General features: G+C 41.9%; 1 protein-coding gene across 13 annotated transcripts in view; it reads left to right on the top strand.

The window, feature by feature from the left end:
• The window catches only part of ZBTB20 (zinc finger and BTB domain containing 20), a 474,904-nt gene extending 458,275 nt beyond the window's left edge, over positions 1–16,629 (top strand). For all 13 annotated transcript variants that reach the window (XM_040056379.2, XM_058419419.1, XM_058419420.1 and 10 more), the window contains 2 exons: positions 7,751–9,358; positions 15,197–16,629. In XM_040056379.2, the coding sequence (XP_039912313.1) occupies positions 7,771–9,358; positions 15,197–15,615 (2,007 nt within the window). In that variant the 5' untranslated portion in view covers positions 7,751–7,770 and the 3' untranslated portion in view covers positions 15,616–16,629. The remainder of the gene's footprint in view (positions 1–7,750; positions 9,359–15,196) is intronic.
• Positions 16,630–17,023: the final 394 nt, after the last annotated feature.

Raw genomic sequence — 17,023 nt, 5'->3', positions numbered from 1 at the left:
AAAAGTCTCCTGAAAAAAAAGTTTAAGCAAACTCTTTCTTATTTGCCATCTCCTTGGTGTGTTTTCTCCTTGGAGAATAAGGTTGTGTTTGTGTGTGCACGCATTTCTGTCTTTCAAACAAATGTAGTTATTAGCTACAAAATTTAGAGAAGTTTGACAGCTTTCAGAACACAGTGATTCTTCCTTCCATAGAGTGTATTACTGACACATTAATAGATGTTGTGCTGGTAAAAATACAGTACTTCCTGTTAAATGTAGACTGCTACATATTTTGATTCTAACAACAATCTGGTAGGGTTAGGGCAATTTGTGAAGTGTCATCTGGTGTTTGTTTTGGATGGATATTATAGAAGGAGATACTGATTTTCAAGATGTTCAAGCAGATGATTGGGTGAAAACTCCAGCAAACCTTTAAAGCAACAGAAAGCAAGGGCTACTCCTGGTCAGATCTCCTGCTGAGGATACAAATGTTCTTCTATGTCCCTGAAACTCCATAGAGGCTTTACCTCTTGCAAGCCCCTGTTTAGAATGAGGCCAAATATTCAGAAGAATCAGTCTGAGCAGGCGTGGCTGAATTGCTCTCTGCGGCATCTTTGAGATGCACTGAGAAGTCACACATTGCCAAATTTTCAGCATTTGAATTCTGGTCACTTCCTTGAGTGGAAGAAATGTTACTCCACTAAATTGGTCCCAGAGAGTTGGAACCTGATGCAGGGCTAATGTTGTGTATGGAAACACTAGATAGGAATTTTTGCTCTGTTAATCCAGTTTTATAGTAACTAACTTGATAACAACAGAAAACAGAGCTGTATCAGTTGGGATAAATCAGGTCATTGAAGCTGAAGAAAGCACCCACGGTTGTTGCGGTGCAAAGTTTGGGATACGAGACACTAATGTATGGAAATGAGAACTTACTATGGAAATTATAGGGCTATAGTAGCTTTCACATGTTGTGATGGACATGCTGTATTTTGGCTGAACTGTTGTGTTTATGAAAGAGTTGAGATCTTCATTCCGACATAAGGATTCTTTACTCACATACATCTTTCTTAAGGAAGAACGGTTTGGCTAACAGGGCTTTGTTTGCTTGGGCTTATTTATTCTGTAAGGTCTTTAAAGAGTATCATAGACAATGATATATAGGCAACCCCTTCATTCACCTCCCTCAGCTGGAGTACTTTATCTGTGTTTGGGCTGCATTTTACATGAAAGAAAGACAAGCTGGAGAGAAGACAGAAGAAGATAAGGAGGAGAATACCTGTAACTAATTAGGATTATTTGGAGACCTGAGTTTGTATTTTCTAGAATACACAGGTCTAAAGAAGAAAAGTGAGGCACCTTCCAGTATATGAGGGAGTGCTGTAAATGGTCAATAGCGCTCCCTGTCTGTTAGGGAAAGGGGTTGAGTAATCAGTTTCAAAGTTAAATACTAAGATAAAGATAATAGACTGTCTGTCTGGGGAGGGAGGACAAATCCACAATGCTGGTTTTGCAAACATGGTAGACAAATTTCTGAAGAGATAGTGTAGTTAAATTATTCCCACATGAGGAAAAGCAGTGTGCGTAGATGACTGAAGAACATAATGCATCCATTTGATACAAACAGGAGGCCATCCAACAGTCGGTGTGGAGACCAAGGATTAAAGATTTCCAAAACCGCATATGGTAGAGGAAGAGAATAAGGACTAGATGATACTGCTTGTCTCCAGCAGCAGCAGGTTAGTTGTGCTCCCAGGAGCTAGTGGCTGGATTCCTGATGCACAGAAAAGCAGTTTCAGAGCAGGAAGAGCACCTTCAACATCTTTGTCCTAGCCCAGGGTGTTCTCCCAATTAGGGAAACACTTGTCATTTTGATAATAAGAGCATAAAGAGATGGTATTCTGTACGAAATACAATGTCTCCAACTTTTTTCACCATCTCTCAAAGTGTGCATTCTTCTCAATGCAAGGCTTGGGAAGATAGTCAGAAAGACAAACTAGGCAAAAAATACCAAGCTTGTTGATCATGTCTGAGACATCAGTGAGATGTTTTGCCAGACTATTTTCTAAACTATCCTGCAGAAGATTGAGGCAAAAACTAAATCTATATCTGTCTCAGCAAGCCCACCAGTTTTCAAGGATACAGAACAATTATTCTCTATTCCCCATAAGTATGAAAGCAAGACACAGCCTTTGGGTTTCACTCTGCCAGTCATTCCTGTGAAAGAGCACACAGTAAGTTTCCAAAAAAGCTTGAATTCCAGCATCCTAGGCAGTTTTGCTTCAGATGAATGCTGTGCTGAGGTGCTGAGCTACTGCTGAGTTGTAGTAACTGTGATGGGTTCATCACCACTGTGTTTCTAGAAATGGTAGTCATTACTGTGCAATGAGCTTTGAGATACCGTGATTTTAAAAGACACTAGAGAAAATCAAAATCTCTGATATCCTTCAGTTATGAGCATTAAGACTTTCAACAATTGGCTTTGCAGAAAGGGACATCTAGTGGCTGTACAGGACAAACCCTTGCAAAACGCATTTCCAAGTGTAGATGGTAACCATTTGTGTATGGCAGTGTTCAATATTCTGTACATCTTTTTGGTTCTACTACATCTTGTGTTTTCTGGGGGTAATTTTTTATGTTTTTAACAAAAAAGTCACAATTTTGAGCCATAACTTTCTAGCTTTATGTAGATCCATGTATGGTAATTCTGGCAAATAGGAAAGTGCCTCAAGCCATGCTTGACATACCTCATGCTGCACTTCCACGTTTTCTATAGCATCTTCCAGGAGTCCACTGCCTGCTGTTTCCTTCTGCCATTGCCTTCCTCTTTGGTACTGTACTTGGAGAGCTTGTCATTGTTATTGTCATGGTAAAACCTACTTTCTTTTGAATGCCCATAGCATAAAAGTCAGCAGGAGGGGTGGATGAGATTCAGGGAAACACTAATCTAAGCATTCAGTCATGTATTACACAACAAAAGTTTTTCCCTTTCCCATCCACGTTGTGCTCCTTCTTACTAGTTGAGGATGAATTCCATGCATGTTTCTCTGAATAGCCTGACAGTTTAATCGGTACATTTGCATACGGGCAAATGAAGCTTTTTTCAAAGTTGCACAGTAATATGTTTCACCTTTATGCCATGCCAGCTTCAAATTGTATCCCAGGAGGATTTCGAATGTGCATAATCTGTGCAGTTGTCTGGGCTTTTTTCCTTTCTTTTTTTTCTGCCTTTTTTTTTTTTTTTTTTTTTTTTAAACTGGCAAATGCCTATTCATTGCCCATCTGGGTAAGAATGGCCTTTGCATTTTCACACCCATTCTTTCCTATATGGTTTGTGAATACCCCTCCAATCAGAACTTGCTTCACAGAAAGGGGACAAAACCATTTTACAGGAGTTTCTCAGAATAAGTCCATTGGGATCTCTACATCATGTTTACTGGACAAAAAAAAAAGGGAGTACTTAACAAAGAGCACTTGAATTTCACAGAAAGTTTCCCACTGTCTCGAGTTTAAAAGAGTGGCAGGCTTGAGAAGAGCCCTAGACAGGAGTCTTTCTCCTGAGCTGGGCATTCTGTGCAGTGAGAAGTAGGTGAGTGTGCGTGTGTGCAGCTGGGCCTTGTGAGGAGCTGACACACTTTCTGGCTTGTCCAAGGCTCTAGGAGTCTTTGTCAGAATGTGGCATTTACTTAGACTCAAACCTGCATTGGCAAGTCTGTGTTTTGTGGGCAACATCACCTTTGGACTTTCAGCTTAGAACAGCATAAAGTAAAGGTCAACCACAAAATCAGATCTGGACCCGGTTTCCTGCAGAGAGGGAAAGGATCTGCGTTGGACAGCAGGTTTTGCTACAGACCAGTCTCTGGAATTTGTTTAAACTGCTCTTTATACTGATGTGGTTTGTGTAGTAGTGTTTCTGACACTTACGCAACTTATTTGGTTGCCTGGACTTTGGATAGATACGGTGACAGTGTTGAATGTCAAGGAAGGTGGCCTAGAAAAATCATCCTCAAAATCTATATTATCTTTTTTTTTGCAGTTTATTGTGTATCTCTTCCAACCACCCATCTTTTATCCTCAAGGACTAAATTTCAGTTGCTTCTCAGTTGAAGAAGTGGTAGATATTCCAACAATAAGAGGATCTTTTTAAGGGCAAACTCTTAATAGCAACAAAAAATAATGCAATTTATGAAATTACTCAGTTGGCTTTCAGCTCAGTTGGCCTTCAGCTCCTACACCACAAGGAGCATCCTAGATCAGTTCCTATAGGTGAGCTATTCACATCACTCTTGCAAATGCATACAAACGTCTTTTTTGTCTCCAGGATCAACTTCAACAGCCTGTTTTCATTAAGTTAGCTAAGGACCAAATACACTGTGGCTATAAGGCTCTTGATTCCCACAGCCAGGACCTGAGAAGGGCTGTTGAAACTTATTGATGAACCTTGCCTTTCCTCTTTTCTATACATAATTTGTGGGTAAGTGGCATATTAAAGAAATATGGGTATTGATCTAGTATCGATACCCCACTGTGGTGGGCAAAAACTCTCTAACAGTTTAAATTTAGAAAGTGTATGTTTATTACAGCCGGGCAGCACGGCGGGATATTTCCCTAATACACACTGCAAAATTCACAGGTAATTACAAAGCCTTTTATTACAAAAGTGTTGAATACCCAAAATACAAATGCATATTCATACCCCTGTCACCTCCCATTCCTCACTTCATATGCTAATTGGCAAAAAGGCTATTAAGCATGTGTACTTTGTTTTCTAAAATGAGTCGGGGGTCTACTCTGGGGAGGGGTCACCCAAAATGAGGAAGTAAGATGAGTCTTCCTCTTCCTGACCTTTCTACCTTTTCAATGCATTCGTGACAAATGAATCCTTGGTAGAACTTACAGTTTCCTGTGTTCAGTGGGTCTTTAAGCAGGAAATCTGCAGCTATCTTGTGTCCTATTTACCACATTTTGGTTTTCGTTACAAGCACAGCTACATAAACATAAAGCTGACAAGCAATGAGTTACTAAATCCAGGATATCTTATCTAAGATCTGGCTTCTGTTAACTGTGAACAAAGCTTGCCTATCTACTTCAGCTATTTCAGCAACTTATTATCTTAACGTTCCTAAAAATCCTTAATTCTTCAAAATTAATGTCTCATAAGCAGCAGAATTCATTTTCCCTGGAAGTCTTCCAGTCTCATGATGCAAATCACACCTTTCTGGAAGGGAGTTGTCCTTAGGTTGCATTTTTTCAGAGTTCTGCTCACAAAATTAATTTTGTCTGCCAAGGAGAAAAGTAGGTTTCTTTTCTCAAATCAAGTGACCTGTCTGTAGCATCTCTGGTATGCGTAGAATATTCCACATTGTGCATGTTCAAGATAGGATTTTTGGGTTATTGGGTTAGACTGCTGCATATTTCTCTTACTATCAAATACCTCATTTGACAAAGCCAAACAGAGATTTTTTTTCTGTGAAAGTGAGTCCTAGGAGAAAACCAGGTACTCGCTGATACTACTCAAAGATAGATGGACATAAATGGGTAGCTGTACAGTCACTTACTATAGCCTGTAGTAAGTCTTGAAAAGAGATGTTGCCTATTTATCAATAATTTTCCACCTTTTTGTTGCCCCACTGCTACAAAGCTTTTGCCAAGGATTCTGACTTTGTGTGTAAATGCATTTTGGATTCTTGTATGATCTGACACGTTTGACAGAGAAGCATCTGGAACTGCCCTGGAGGCCTCTGGAGAATTATTCTATCAGGAAGGAGGAGGAAATACATCTCTTCTCTACATTATTTTGTGTAATATTAGTTGCAATGCCCTTGAAGGAATATCTCCCAGTTTCTAAGGTGTTTTTCTAGTCCCGTGGTCACTCCCATCAGAGAAAGAAGCTCAGGTTTCCTGGCTAAGCTTATGAACAAGACAGATGTGTTTCACAAACCTCCATCAGGGTCTTAGTGATTTCCTCCTTGTTTCTGCTATGTGAGCATCCTCTCAGTGTGCTAATCACACATGGAAATTAGTAACCTTCTGGTACAGGTTGGTTTACGTCTGTTAACATGAGATTTCTTCAGACAGCCTGGCCCCATTGTGATTTCCAGTTCCTGACCTTTGTGCTTCCCTTTAATCATCAGCTACTTCAGAGAATTAACATAACTGCTTGTGTCCAAGGTGGTTTCCCTTTGAACCACTAGAACAGAGGGTGCTTGAGACATCGGTGGTGAATAAATGGGAAGAAGAGTGCAGAGCAGGGAGGATGCCACACTTGCCTGCAAATTGCAGTGAGTAGTGTTCCACTGCCTGTGGATGAGATGTAAAGCACTCCTTAGGGTGGAGCAGGGTGACATGGCTGGGCTAAAAGGCATGTGTATGCCTTTCAGCTGCTTTCAGTGTTGTTTATTTGCTCTGTACATCTGTTAGACAGTGACAATAAGCTAGTTAATTTACTCACACTTACCACCTTCTATTTTTGGATGCTCACACATTACCAAGTTGTTGTGGCAAGAGTGGTTAGACCTTTGGTGGGAATATTTAAAACAAAATGCCTGTAATACCGGTGGTGATTTATCATTACTTTGTCTAATTTTCTAGAAACCAAGGTGGTGCATGTACTACAAATGCTTAAAGAGAAAAGTTATTAATAGTGGTTTATTTGTTTACCATTCAAGGGCAGTTGATTCTTCATAATTAAAAGGTGAAGCCATTGTTTCTGCCTGTCAAAATCTACATAGATGAAAATTTGGTAAAGAACAGGAAAGGAAATGGGAAAGCACTGAAATCAAAGCAAGCAAGATGAAGATAGGGAACAGTGGATTGGGAAATTAAGAGTTTTCTTTTCAGTTACTTGTAAATTTTGAAGATTATGTTGGTTTTGCGTCCAAATTGGTTAGATGCCTTTCTAAACTGTTCTCTATTTAGATTATTCAGCCAAACTAAGACAAAATCTTCCTTGGAGTAAATGTCTGTAATTTTCCAGTTTCTGTCAAGTAAATAACAGCAGGAGAACATTTGTTTTTATATGATGGCATTCTGGTGCAAGTCAGAACTTGGGATATGCTAAAAATGAAGGGGACAGCTCATGTTAACTTTCTGCTTTGGGTTCTTTCAGAGAACTGTTTGTCACTATTGGGTGGCAAATGTTCTAAACCACAACCCCAGACAAAACTCTGCGTGGGATTTTAGGAACATTTACAACCTAAATCTTGAACCAGATTTGGATTTTACAAAGTGACTGCCAATTTTTTTGATACAAGTAACTGTACTGTGAAACTCAGGATCTAAATTCCTTAAAATACCAATCTAGATTGAAATCATATTTTCATGTTTGCCCTTTGCATTAACAACTTAGGGTCATTACAGATTCTGATCTCTTCTGGCATAGGTCCAATCCAAAGCTTAAAATCCAGCTTTAATCCATGCGCTCAGTGTTTACAATTGGCTGACTCTAAGCTTTTTAAAGCCAGATAAACTGATAGGAAGTCCAAGACCCAGGAGTGTGATTGGAATCTAGGTCCAGCTACACCTGTCTTCATTTGGTTTTGTCCAAAAAATTCAGGACCTGAGCTTCTGGAAAGGAGTAGTGAAGTTTACTTGTAGCCTTACAAAAATGATGTGTTCTTACCGAAGCCTCTGCGTGTGGTTTTTCCAGTGCAATCAGTTTTGTTTATGTAGCGGGAAGTTATCTTTGCCAGCGCTCTCACTGTGGCCCTGCAGAGGACAAGGCTGATTCTGTTCTTCTTTTTGTTTGCTTTTGTCACCTGCTTTGCTCCAGGTAACATCAGTTGCAAGGGGATGACAGAGCGCATTCATAGCATCAACCTTCACAACTTCAGCAATTCTGTGCTCGAGACCCTCAACGAGCAGCGCAACCGTGGCCACTTCTGTGACGTGACGGTCCGCATCCACGGGAGCATGCTGCGCGCCCACCGCTGCGTGCTGGCGGCTGGCAGCCCTTTCTTCCAGGACAAGCTGCTGCTGGGCTACAGCGACATCGAGATCCCCTCCGTGGTGTCGGTCCAGTCTGTGCAAAAGCTCATTGACTTCATGTACAGCGGGGTGCTGCGGGTCTCACAGTCAGAGGCCCTCCAAATCCTCACAGCCGCCAGCATCCTGCAGATCAAGACTGTGATTGATGAGTGCACGAGGATTGTCTCACAAAATGTGGGAGATGTCTACCCAGTGATTCAGGATTCTGGCCAAGAGACACCCAGGGGAACACCTGAATCAGGCACCTCGGGGCAGAGCACTGACACAGAGTCTGGCTACCTGCAGAGCCATTCACAGCACAGCGTGGACAGGATCTATTCAGCCCTCTATGCCTGTTCCATGCAAAATGGCAGTGGGGAGCGCTCCTTTTACAGTGGAGCCGTGGTCAGCCACCATGAGACAGCCCTGGGACTCCCCAGGGACCATCACATAGAAGACCCCAGCTGGATTACCCGGATCCATGAACGGTCACAGCAGATGGAGCGGTACCTCTCCACCACTCCAGAGACCACGCACTGCCGGAAGCAACCCCGCCCTGTCCGAATTCAAACCCTGATGGGCAACATCCATATTAAACAGGAGATGGAGGATGACTATGACTACTACGGCCAACAGAGGGTGCAGATCCTTGAGCGCAATGAGTCTGAGGAATGCACTGAGGACACTGACCAAGCAGAAGGCACTGAGAGCGAGCCCAAAGGGGAGAGTTTTGACTCAGGTGTCAGTTCCTCCATTGGCACTGAGCCTGATTCCATGGAGCAGCAGTTTATGGCTGGTCTGGGCCGGGATGGGCAACAAGAACCTTCTCAAGCAGATCAAAATGATGTCCCTGCTGACGGCACTCAGCCACAGCAGCAGCAGCAACATGTAGATGCCAACTCTTCCTCACCAGAGAGAAGCAATGACGTTGAAATGGACAGCAAAGTGCTCACAGTCAATAACAGCACCGAAAAGGGGGCTTTGCAGCCTTCTGTCAACACATCTGTTGCCCAACCATTGCCAACCACACAGATCTACTTACGCCAGACGGAAACCCTCACCAGCAATCTGAGGATGCCACTGACTCTGACCAGCAACACTCAGGTCATTGGCACAGCTGGCAACACCTACCTGCCTGCCCTTTTCACCACGCAATCTGCTGGCAGCGGCCCTAAGCCTTTTCTCTTCAGCCTGCCCCAACCTTTAGCTGGCCAACAGACACAGTTTGTGACAGTGTCCCAGCCCGGCCTGTCAACCTTTACTGCCCAGCTGCCAGCCCCACAGCCCTTGGCCCCATCTGCGGGCCACAGCACAGCGGGTGGGCAAGGTGAAAAAAAGCCTTACGAGTGCACTCTCTGTAACAAGACTTTCACCGCCAAACAGAACTACGTCAAGCACATGTTTGTACACACAGGTAAGAGTACTTCCCTTTGGCTTGCGTATGGAGCCGCAGAAAGTCCTTCAGGACCACGGACTTAGATTCAGTTTGCTAACCTGCCAGCCCCCAGCACAAACAGGAGGGAGGGCTTGTCCAGGGAGCCGGTGTCACTGAACGCTTTCTGGCCTTACTGCACTGAAGTTGAGTCCCTGCAGAAACATACCAATCCCAAATAGGGGCCTAACTGTGCATGATGCAGAAACAGGCTCCTTTCACTTGGAGTAAAATGTCCAAGGACATGGTGTCCTGGTTTGGGGCAAATTTGGGAGAAAACCCCCAAATAAGGTCCTTCTGAGAGGCAAACTCAAATGGCCTCTCCCCCAACTGGTCCAAGAAAGGACCTCCTCGGAGGAAAGTGGAAAAAGCTATTTATTTAACAAACAAAGTGCCCCCAAACATAAAGAATGAATAATATGAAACCATAAAACCTTTCGTTGCTCTGAAGTGAGATGGTAAATTCAGAAAGTCCTTGCCATGGGTTAGCTCAACTCTCCCAGTCTCTTATCAGTCCTTCTGGAGCTCCAGGCCCTGGTGGGCCACAGGTGCGAGCTCCTGGTGCAAGCTCCTGTTGCTCCTCTGAGTTTTTCAGTCCAGAGCAGATTTAAACAGTCCCAAGAAAAAGGAGATAAACAGTCCAGGAACTTCTCTGCTTCAGCTAACCAAGGCTAATTAAAAACAAAGGAGATCTCTGTCCCATTGCTGGTCTATGCTTCAGACGAACACAGTCCAGAGGAAGAATACGGAGGAGTGAATGCTGTTTTCTCAAAACAAACTGTGCACTTCTTTCCCTGCTCTCTCAGAACTAGTCTTAAAGATACAGCACTTAACATACAGCACAAACAGAACAGACAAATGGGGATACAAGAATAATAAAGTCACCCTAGGACACATAGTGAGCATTTATTGTACCCTGCAAGCTGACCAGGCGACATTAAGCAGAAGAGAGAAAACTAATAGGTCATGAGAAAAACTGTATCTCCTAAGAAAGCTTAAACCCCCCACCCCATGTAGGTTTTACAGCTTTGCGGGGGGAGGGGGTTAAGCTCAAGTAGTGGTGAGGTTAGGGCAAATTCATTGCTGATGGAGCTGCAGCAGTAGGTCCAGACCTGGATGTTACATGCACTGCCACATATTTTCTAGATCTCACATACTACTGTAAGAAAGTAAAGCTGGAGTTTTGTCAGAAAGTCTTTCCATACTTCACTGAAGCTACTAGCTGTAATCCCTTGTCTCTTAGTAAGTCAGAGATAGCACTAGCTATGAGTACAGAAACATGGGGTTCAATGAGAAAATATTGAAAGAATATACATAGAACACAATGGAACACAACATCAGCACCTTTCTGTTTAAAACTGCAGCTGCTTTTGTACATGCTTTATGGTCTATTGAGATAACATAGGTAACCATATTTGCCACTGAGCCAAAACTGTCTTTTCTAGATTTGACAAGTTATGAACCATCAAAGCAAGGGTATGTATGTATTTTACATGGAGGAGTTACCATGGACTGTTTTGCTTACTTTAGCCCTCTTTCTGCTGTTGGAGAGAAATTCTAGTTTAGAGTAAGAGTAAATATTTCTTTCACAAAGCGGTGATTATGTTAACATCAGATCTTAAAATACATGCTGGGTTTGTGATACATGGAAGAGAACATGGAAAAATTGCCCAAAGTATGGGAGGAATGTAGGTCATGCCTCTCCATTGGATACAATCAATTTCAATTCCATGTGTATATGTAAACTTTTAACTTCAATTTACCTGTATTTATCACTTCAGTGAAAAACTCCTCTAGACATCTACGGCAGACTTCTACATGTGCATATACAGAAAGACCAACTTCTCAGGACCGGTACAAAATGTATAATTGCAAGGTTCAAGAGTCTTTAATCCCAAGATTACCTTTGTGTCTGTTTATCTTCTCCATCTTTCTGAAATGGATGAGTAGCTAAAATGCAACATAGATAGTTTTGGTATTCAGAAAAATGTCCCCTTCAGAACACAGTCAAATATATCTGCTTGTAGTTCTAAAAACTAAAAAGGCTTTTTTACAAATAGCTTCACTGAGATTAGGTACTTTATTTCCCCAACCACTGCACTTCGGTTTTGGAGTCAGATAAAGAATAGTACTGGAAGACCTATCTAAAACATTCTTAGCTACTACAAGTTACACCAACTGAGGAAATGGCTAGGCATGTCGAATCATGAATTAATATTTTATTTGCATGGGTCTGGGAATGCCCTAAAAATTGAACTGTGGTGGCAAGGAAGGATTTGGGTAGATAAATCATTTCAAAATTTAGGAGCTAACTGACTCCTGGGAGAATAATTTCACCTTAACCAACAGAGAGCTAGGCTTCAGAAAACCCTCCTGAAAATAATCTTTATGTGTGCATTCTCAGAGAAAGTCTGTCTGCTACCTTGTCTAGTGCTGGACAGTATCATTACAAAAATAGAGGGGAGACAGCTGTTCCCACTGTCAGGGTGACTTTTCCTTAGCCCTGTTAAAAGAAGCCAGGCAAAGTGGCTCTGAAAAAGATCTACAGAAAAATTGAGAGGTTTGGGAGATGCAGATGTTTGAATTAATTTTTCTGTTTGGAGGCCTCACGAGAGAAGTCATAGGAGAGTCTAATCACAAACCAGAATTCAGTAATTTAAAGGTCTCTATATCTCTGTATGTTTTTATGCTTCCAAAAACTGCAGTCTGATGTAGCCTTCCACGAAACAGAAACCAGCATCCTTTTCTTCTTTCACGTGGTTGCAAGCATATTAGAGATGGCCATTTTTCCATGTTCCGTGTAGTCTCACTTTAATATATCCCACAATATTGTGGAAATACAGTGCTAGTGTGTGTGCAGTGTCTGTACTTTGTAAGGCACCATTGCCTTTTCCCATATAACACACTGTGATTAATACTGGATTAAAGGCTGCAAAAGATATGCCAGGGGGATCACAGCAGAGCACCAACATTGCTGCCTCCACGCCTTCCTAATCTGGTGATAGGATGAGGGGAAGTCATTTGAGGAGTGGCTGAGGTCACTTGGCTTGTTCAGCCTGGAAAAGATTGAGGGGAGACCTCATTGTGGTCTTCAGCTTCCTTGTGAGGGGAAGTGCAGGGGCAGGAACTGACCTCTTCTCTCTCATCCAGTGATAGGACACAAGGGAATGCCATGATCCTGTCTCAGGGTAGATTTAGATTAGGTACTAGGAAAAGGTTCTTCACGCTTTGGTTGGGGTTGTTGGGCACTGGAAGAGGTTCCCCAGGGAAGTGGTCGCAGCACCAAACCTGACAGAGTTTGAGAAGCTCTTGGACAATGGTCTCGGGCTTATGGTGTGATTCTTGGACTTATGGTGCTGTACAAGACCAGGAGATGGACTTTGGTGATCCTTGGGAGTCCCTTCCAGCTCTGGATTCTATGATTCCATGACCTCGGTGTCAGCACCAAGTATCCATTATGGTTAGAGCCTACATCACCAGGAGCTCAGGGGCTGGAAAAGGGGACCATGGCCAAGCACTGACATTGCTTCTTCCCCCTTTCAGCTCAGGATATGCTATCATTCTATTATTATAATTGTCCCATATTGCTGTCTAATAACAGCCAAATACAGAATAAAGAAGCAAAAGGAAGAACATGCACATTTAATTTACTAAGTTTCTCTGACTCGAAAATGAAGAGTCACGGGAATAAAGAATCAACAGTGCTCACTTAGGAAGCACATAATTTGCATACAAAAAAAGAAAAACTAAAGTTTTGCAATTCTTTGGAGAGGAGAAATCCCAGGAAGGCTTTGAAGCCAAGATTAAAAAGCCACAACCCAGTGTATCTTAGAAACATAAGCAGGCAAAAATTAAGGTGTTTTTATAGCACAGTCTTAACAGGGTCTAGAGTGGATGAGACTAACTTATTACAAACTCTGGGACATACACTGGGACATTTTTGCCCAAGGCAAAAATGAGCTCCGTAAATACAGTCAGTGTCTTGTAAGTTAATCAGACGTTATTCTAACTGACACTATCATTTTCCACATCATGTGTCAAGCGTATCGGCCTGTCTGCACACAGCACAGCACTGTGTGTGGCGAAGCCATCAGGAAAGTAAGGATTTAGTGTTTTGAGCAAGCGTCTTTCACCAAGCAGGGGCAAACTCCTCACGAGTGGAAGGAAGAGCAGCGAGTGAATTTCATTCATGGATGTCACCATTATACATGCAAACCAGGAAATAAAAAGAAACAGAGACTTGGGGAGATAAAAAAGTAGGTCTTTCACATCTAATCCATTTTAATTATCTCCTCTTAAAATTGAGTATAAGTAGTGTATGGTAATCTCACTATACAATGAGTGAATTATATATTACCACAGGCATGTCTTGGTCCCTGAAGATTGACTCTTCAGGATTTAAAACAGTGCCAAACAGACTGTAAAAAGGGGGAAGCAGGATGTCTGTGGAGAAAAAAAACAAAAACAAAAACAAACAAACCAAGGGAGAAAAAAAAAAAAAAAAAAAAAAAGCCACCTGGGGAAATGGCAGAATAACCACAGGAAAATAATTTTCTCCATCAGTGAAACAGAGGATCATTTTGATTCTTACAGTTATGGTCCCATCTCTATCCCTGACAGCTTTGGGGATGATGAATTCCACAGGTGAAATAAACCACAAGTGATTCAGAAAGCAAATTAAAAAGTAGCTTTTGATGGGGCATTCAGGGTGTTGGATGTTGTCTACGTTACCAGTTCAGCAGCATATCATGAAAACAGTACTTGATACCATGAAACATGAGACTGTGCCTTATCTTTCAGAATTCTGAGCATGAGGAGGATTTAAGAGTAGTCTGAAAAAAACAATCATATGTGCTCAGCTAAGTATTTTTCCCAGTTCATCTTTGTAGTCACTGGTTTGTATAAATGTAATCAGAGTTCAATTATAAAAGTTTCCATAAGTTTTACAACAGTCCTGGGCACACAAGGCAATGTGGAAGATTACATAAGTGTTTTATCTCTCTAGTTTACCTCATAAGGTGTTTTATTTAACTGACAGTCAAATCGTTCAAGTTTCCAGTGTCTTACACTGGAAATTTATGTATTAGGTTGCCCTTTGCAAGGTGCTGGCTGGCCTAGGCAACTCTGTGTCCTGAGGTTCCCTTTTCTGGTACTCCTTGTACATGCTTCAGCTATGGCATTTGACTAGAAAAGGAAGCAACAAATGTAAACCTCTTATAAAGTGTTGGATTCCTCTGACAATCTCTTATCACTCCTCTCCTGAGAAACTGAAAGCAATTTGACCAAAATGAGTCTGGCCCAGGTCAGCTGTCTGGTAATCACTGATTTGTCCTTGTTTTTATTGCATGCCGGTAAGGAAATGGAAGCACTGAAAGGTGAAGTAGCTTTGGCTGAGACATTCCTGTCTAGAAATGAGCATGAGGAGCAAGACAGGAGCACAGACAGGAGAGGCTGTGCCATTGAAACTGGGTGTATGCCAGGACCTTGAAACTCTAGTCCTGTCTTTGTCAGTGCCTACCTACTATCTGAAATTGAAGAGATCACCCGATCTCCTTTTTAGTGTATGTGGATAGGGAATCCCTACAGCTCCTTTTGTAAAGGATTTTGAAACCTCTGGTTGCAAAAAATATCGTGTGTCAAAACACATTGATTAACAGACTTACTCTTTGTTAGCCAGAGAGCTCTCCAAAGACCCCTATGAGACTTATCATTAGCTTATTGCAAAGAGTATCTACCAAAGTGGTTTAATTTTATGATTTTTTTTTTTTTTTGTCTTATTTCTCTCTGTCTCTCCATCTCTCTCTCATTGGTGATGAGCAGGTGAGAAACCACACCAATGCAGCATCTGTTGGCGCTCCTTCTCTTTAAAGGATTACCTAATCAAACACATGGTGACGCACACTGGCGTGAGGGCCTACCAGTGCAGCATCTGCAACAAGCGCTTCACCCAGAAGAGCTCCCTTAATGTGCACATGCGTCTCCACCGCGGGGAGAAGTCCTACGAGTGCTACATCTGCAAGAAGAAGTTCTCCCACAAGACCCTGCTGGAGAGGCATGTGGCTCTGCACAGTGCCACCAACGGCACGCCTGGAGCCGCCGGCACCGGCGCGAGGGCTGTCCCCGCCGGCGTGGTGGCCTGCACGGAGGGGACCACGTACGTCTGCTCTGTCTGTCCAGCTAAGTTTGACCAAATCGAGCATTTCAACGACCACATGAGGATGCATGTGTCAGACGGATAAGTAGAATCTCTCTCTCTCTCTTTGTTATGAACAACAAAAATAGAAACAACAAAAAAAAGCTATGGCACTAGAATTTAAGAAATTATTTTTGTTTCATTTTTACCTTTATTTTCCTCCTTTTTTTTTTTTTGGGTTCATTTCGTTTTGTTGGTTTTTGTACTACATGAAGAACTGTTTTTTGCCTGCTGGTACATTACATTTCCGGAGGCTGGGTGAATAATAATTTTCCCAGCCTCCCTCGGATGGTGGCCTTAAGGCCAGGTAGTGCTTCATGAGCTCCACTGGTTGGATCTCTAGCTACTGGCCTCTAAATACAACCCTTCTTTACTACAAAAAGCAAACAACAAAAAAAAAAAAAAAAAAAATCCACAAAAAAATTTAAAAAACAGACAGAAAAATAATAAAAAAAAAAAAATCTTTTTTCTCACTTGTGAAGAGCACTACAAATAAAGAAACAAAACAAAATATATTACAAATCTACAAGGCCTACTGTCGTTATAAGTACACCGCTTGCAGTGTTTCAATGGACATGATTCACATTGCTGACCGCTTTTGGACTTCACAGTATCCAGTTAGAACTGTGGAATATTTTGCTTCTGGTTGAGCAGCAACCAGAGGAAACAAGGCCCTGCTGGTTTCCACCACGTGTCTGCTTTCTCACACACACGCATCCACAAACACACAAAAAGGGCTGAGGGGAATGCAAGGCAGTGTGGCTTGGATAGTGTGGAGTCCCTGCAGGGCGAGGAAAAAGAATCAGAGGTTCCTCACCTGGATTCTGCTCCATCCCACGCTGTCTGGTGCACCCTCCCCGCTGCTTTTCTCGTACCACCACCACCTTATAGCAGAAACCAAGAAGATTCAGACAACGAGCAACGGTGGCTTTTTTGTAATTTATTCAGTGTCTTCGCTGAGCACAGGGCCTCAGCACAATCAAGAGGGACTTTCACAGAAGGCAAAGAGAAACACAGAGGAAAATCAAAGATATCGGAGGTTGCAACCTATGGATCTAGGTACAAGAGAAGGGTTAGTTCCCACAATCTTTGCAAAAAAAAAAAAAAAAAAAAAAAAGTTGCATCAGGATTTATTCTTGTTGAAGAAAGAGGAATAAAGGGTGGGAGGGAAGGGGAATAATAATTAAAAAAAAGAGTTGTTGGGACTTTTTTAATTCAAAATTTTATAGAGGGGCAAAAGTGACGTTTACCAGATAGAATGCTGATTTTTTTAATATATTTACAACAGTATTTGTGTAAAAAAAAACAAAAAAAGTGAGATTGTTAAAAGTAATTTTTCTTTGTTTTCTTTTTTGTTTTGCATACACTGCCACTAATATCTTCTCTTTTATTATATATATGAATATATATAAAAATATATATTTTATTTTAAATTGAGACTGTTAAGGTTAGCT

This window comes from Hirundo rustica, chromosome 2, assembly GCF_015227805.2.
Source record: "Hirundo rustica isolate bHirRus1 chromosome 2, bHirRus1.pri.v3, whole genome shotgun sequence".
NCBI lineage: Eukaryota > Metazoa > Chordata > Aves > Passeriformes > Hirundinidae > Hirundo > Hirundo rustica.
Note: the sequence above shows the minus strand (reverse complement) of the source record. Positions and strands in the feature narration are given on the sequence as shown.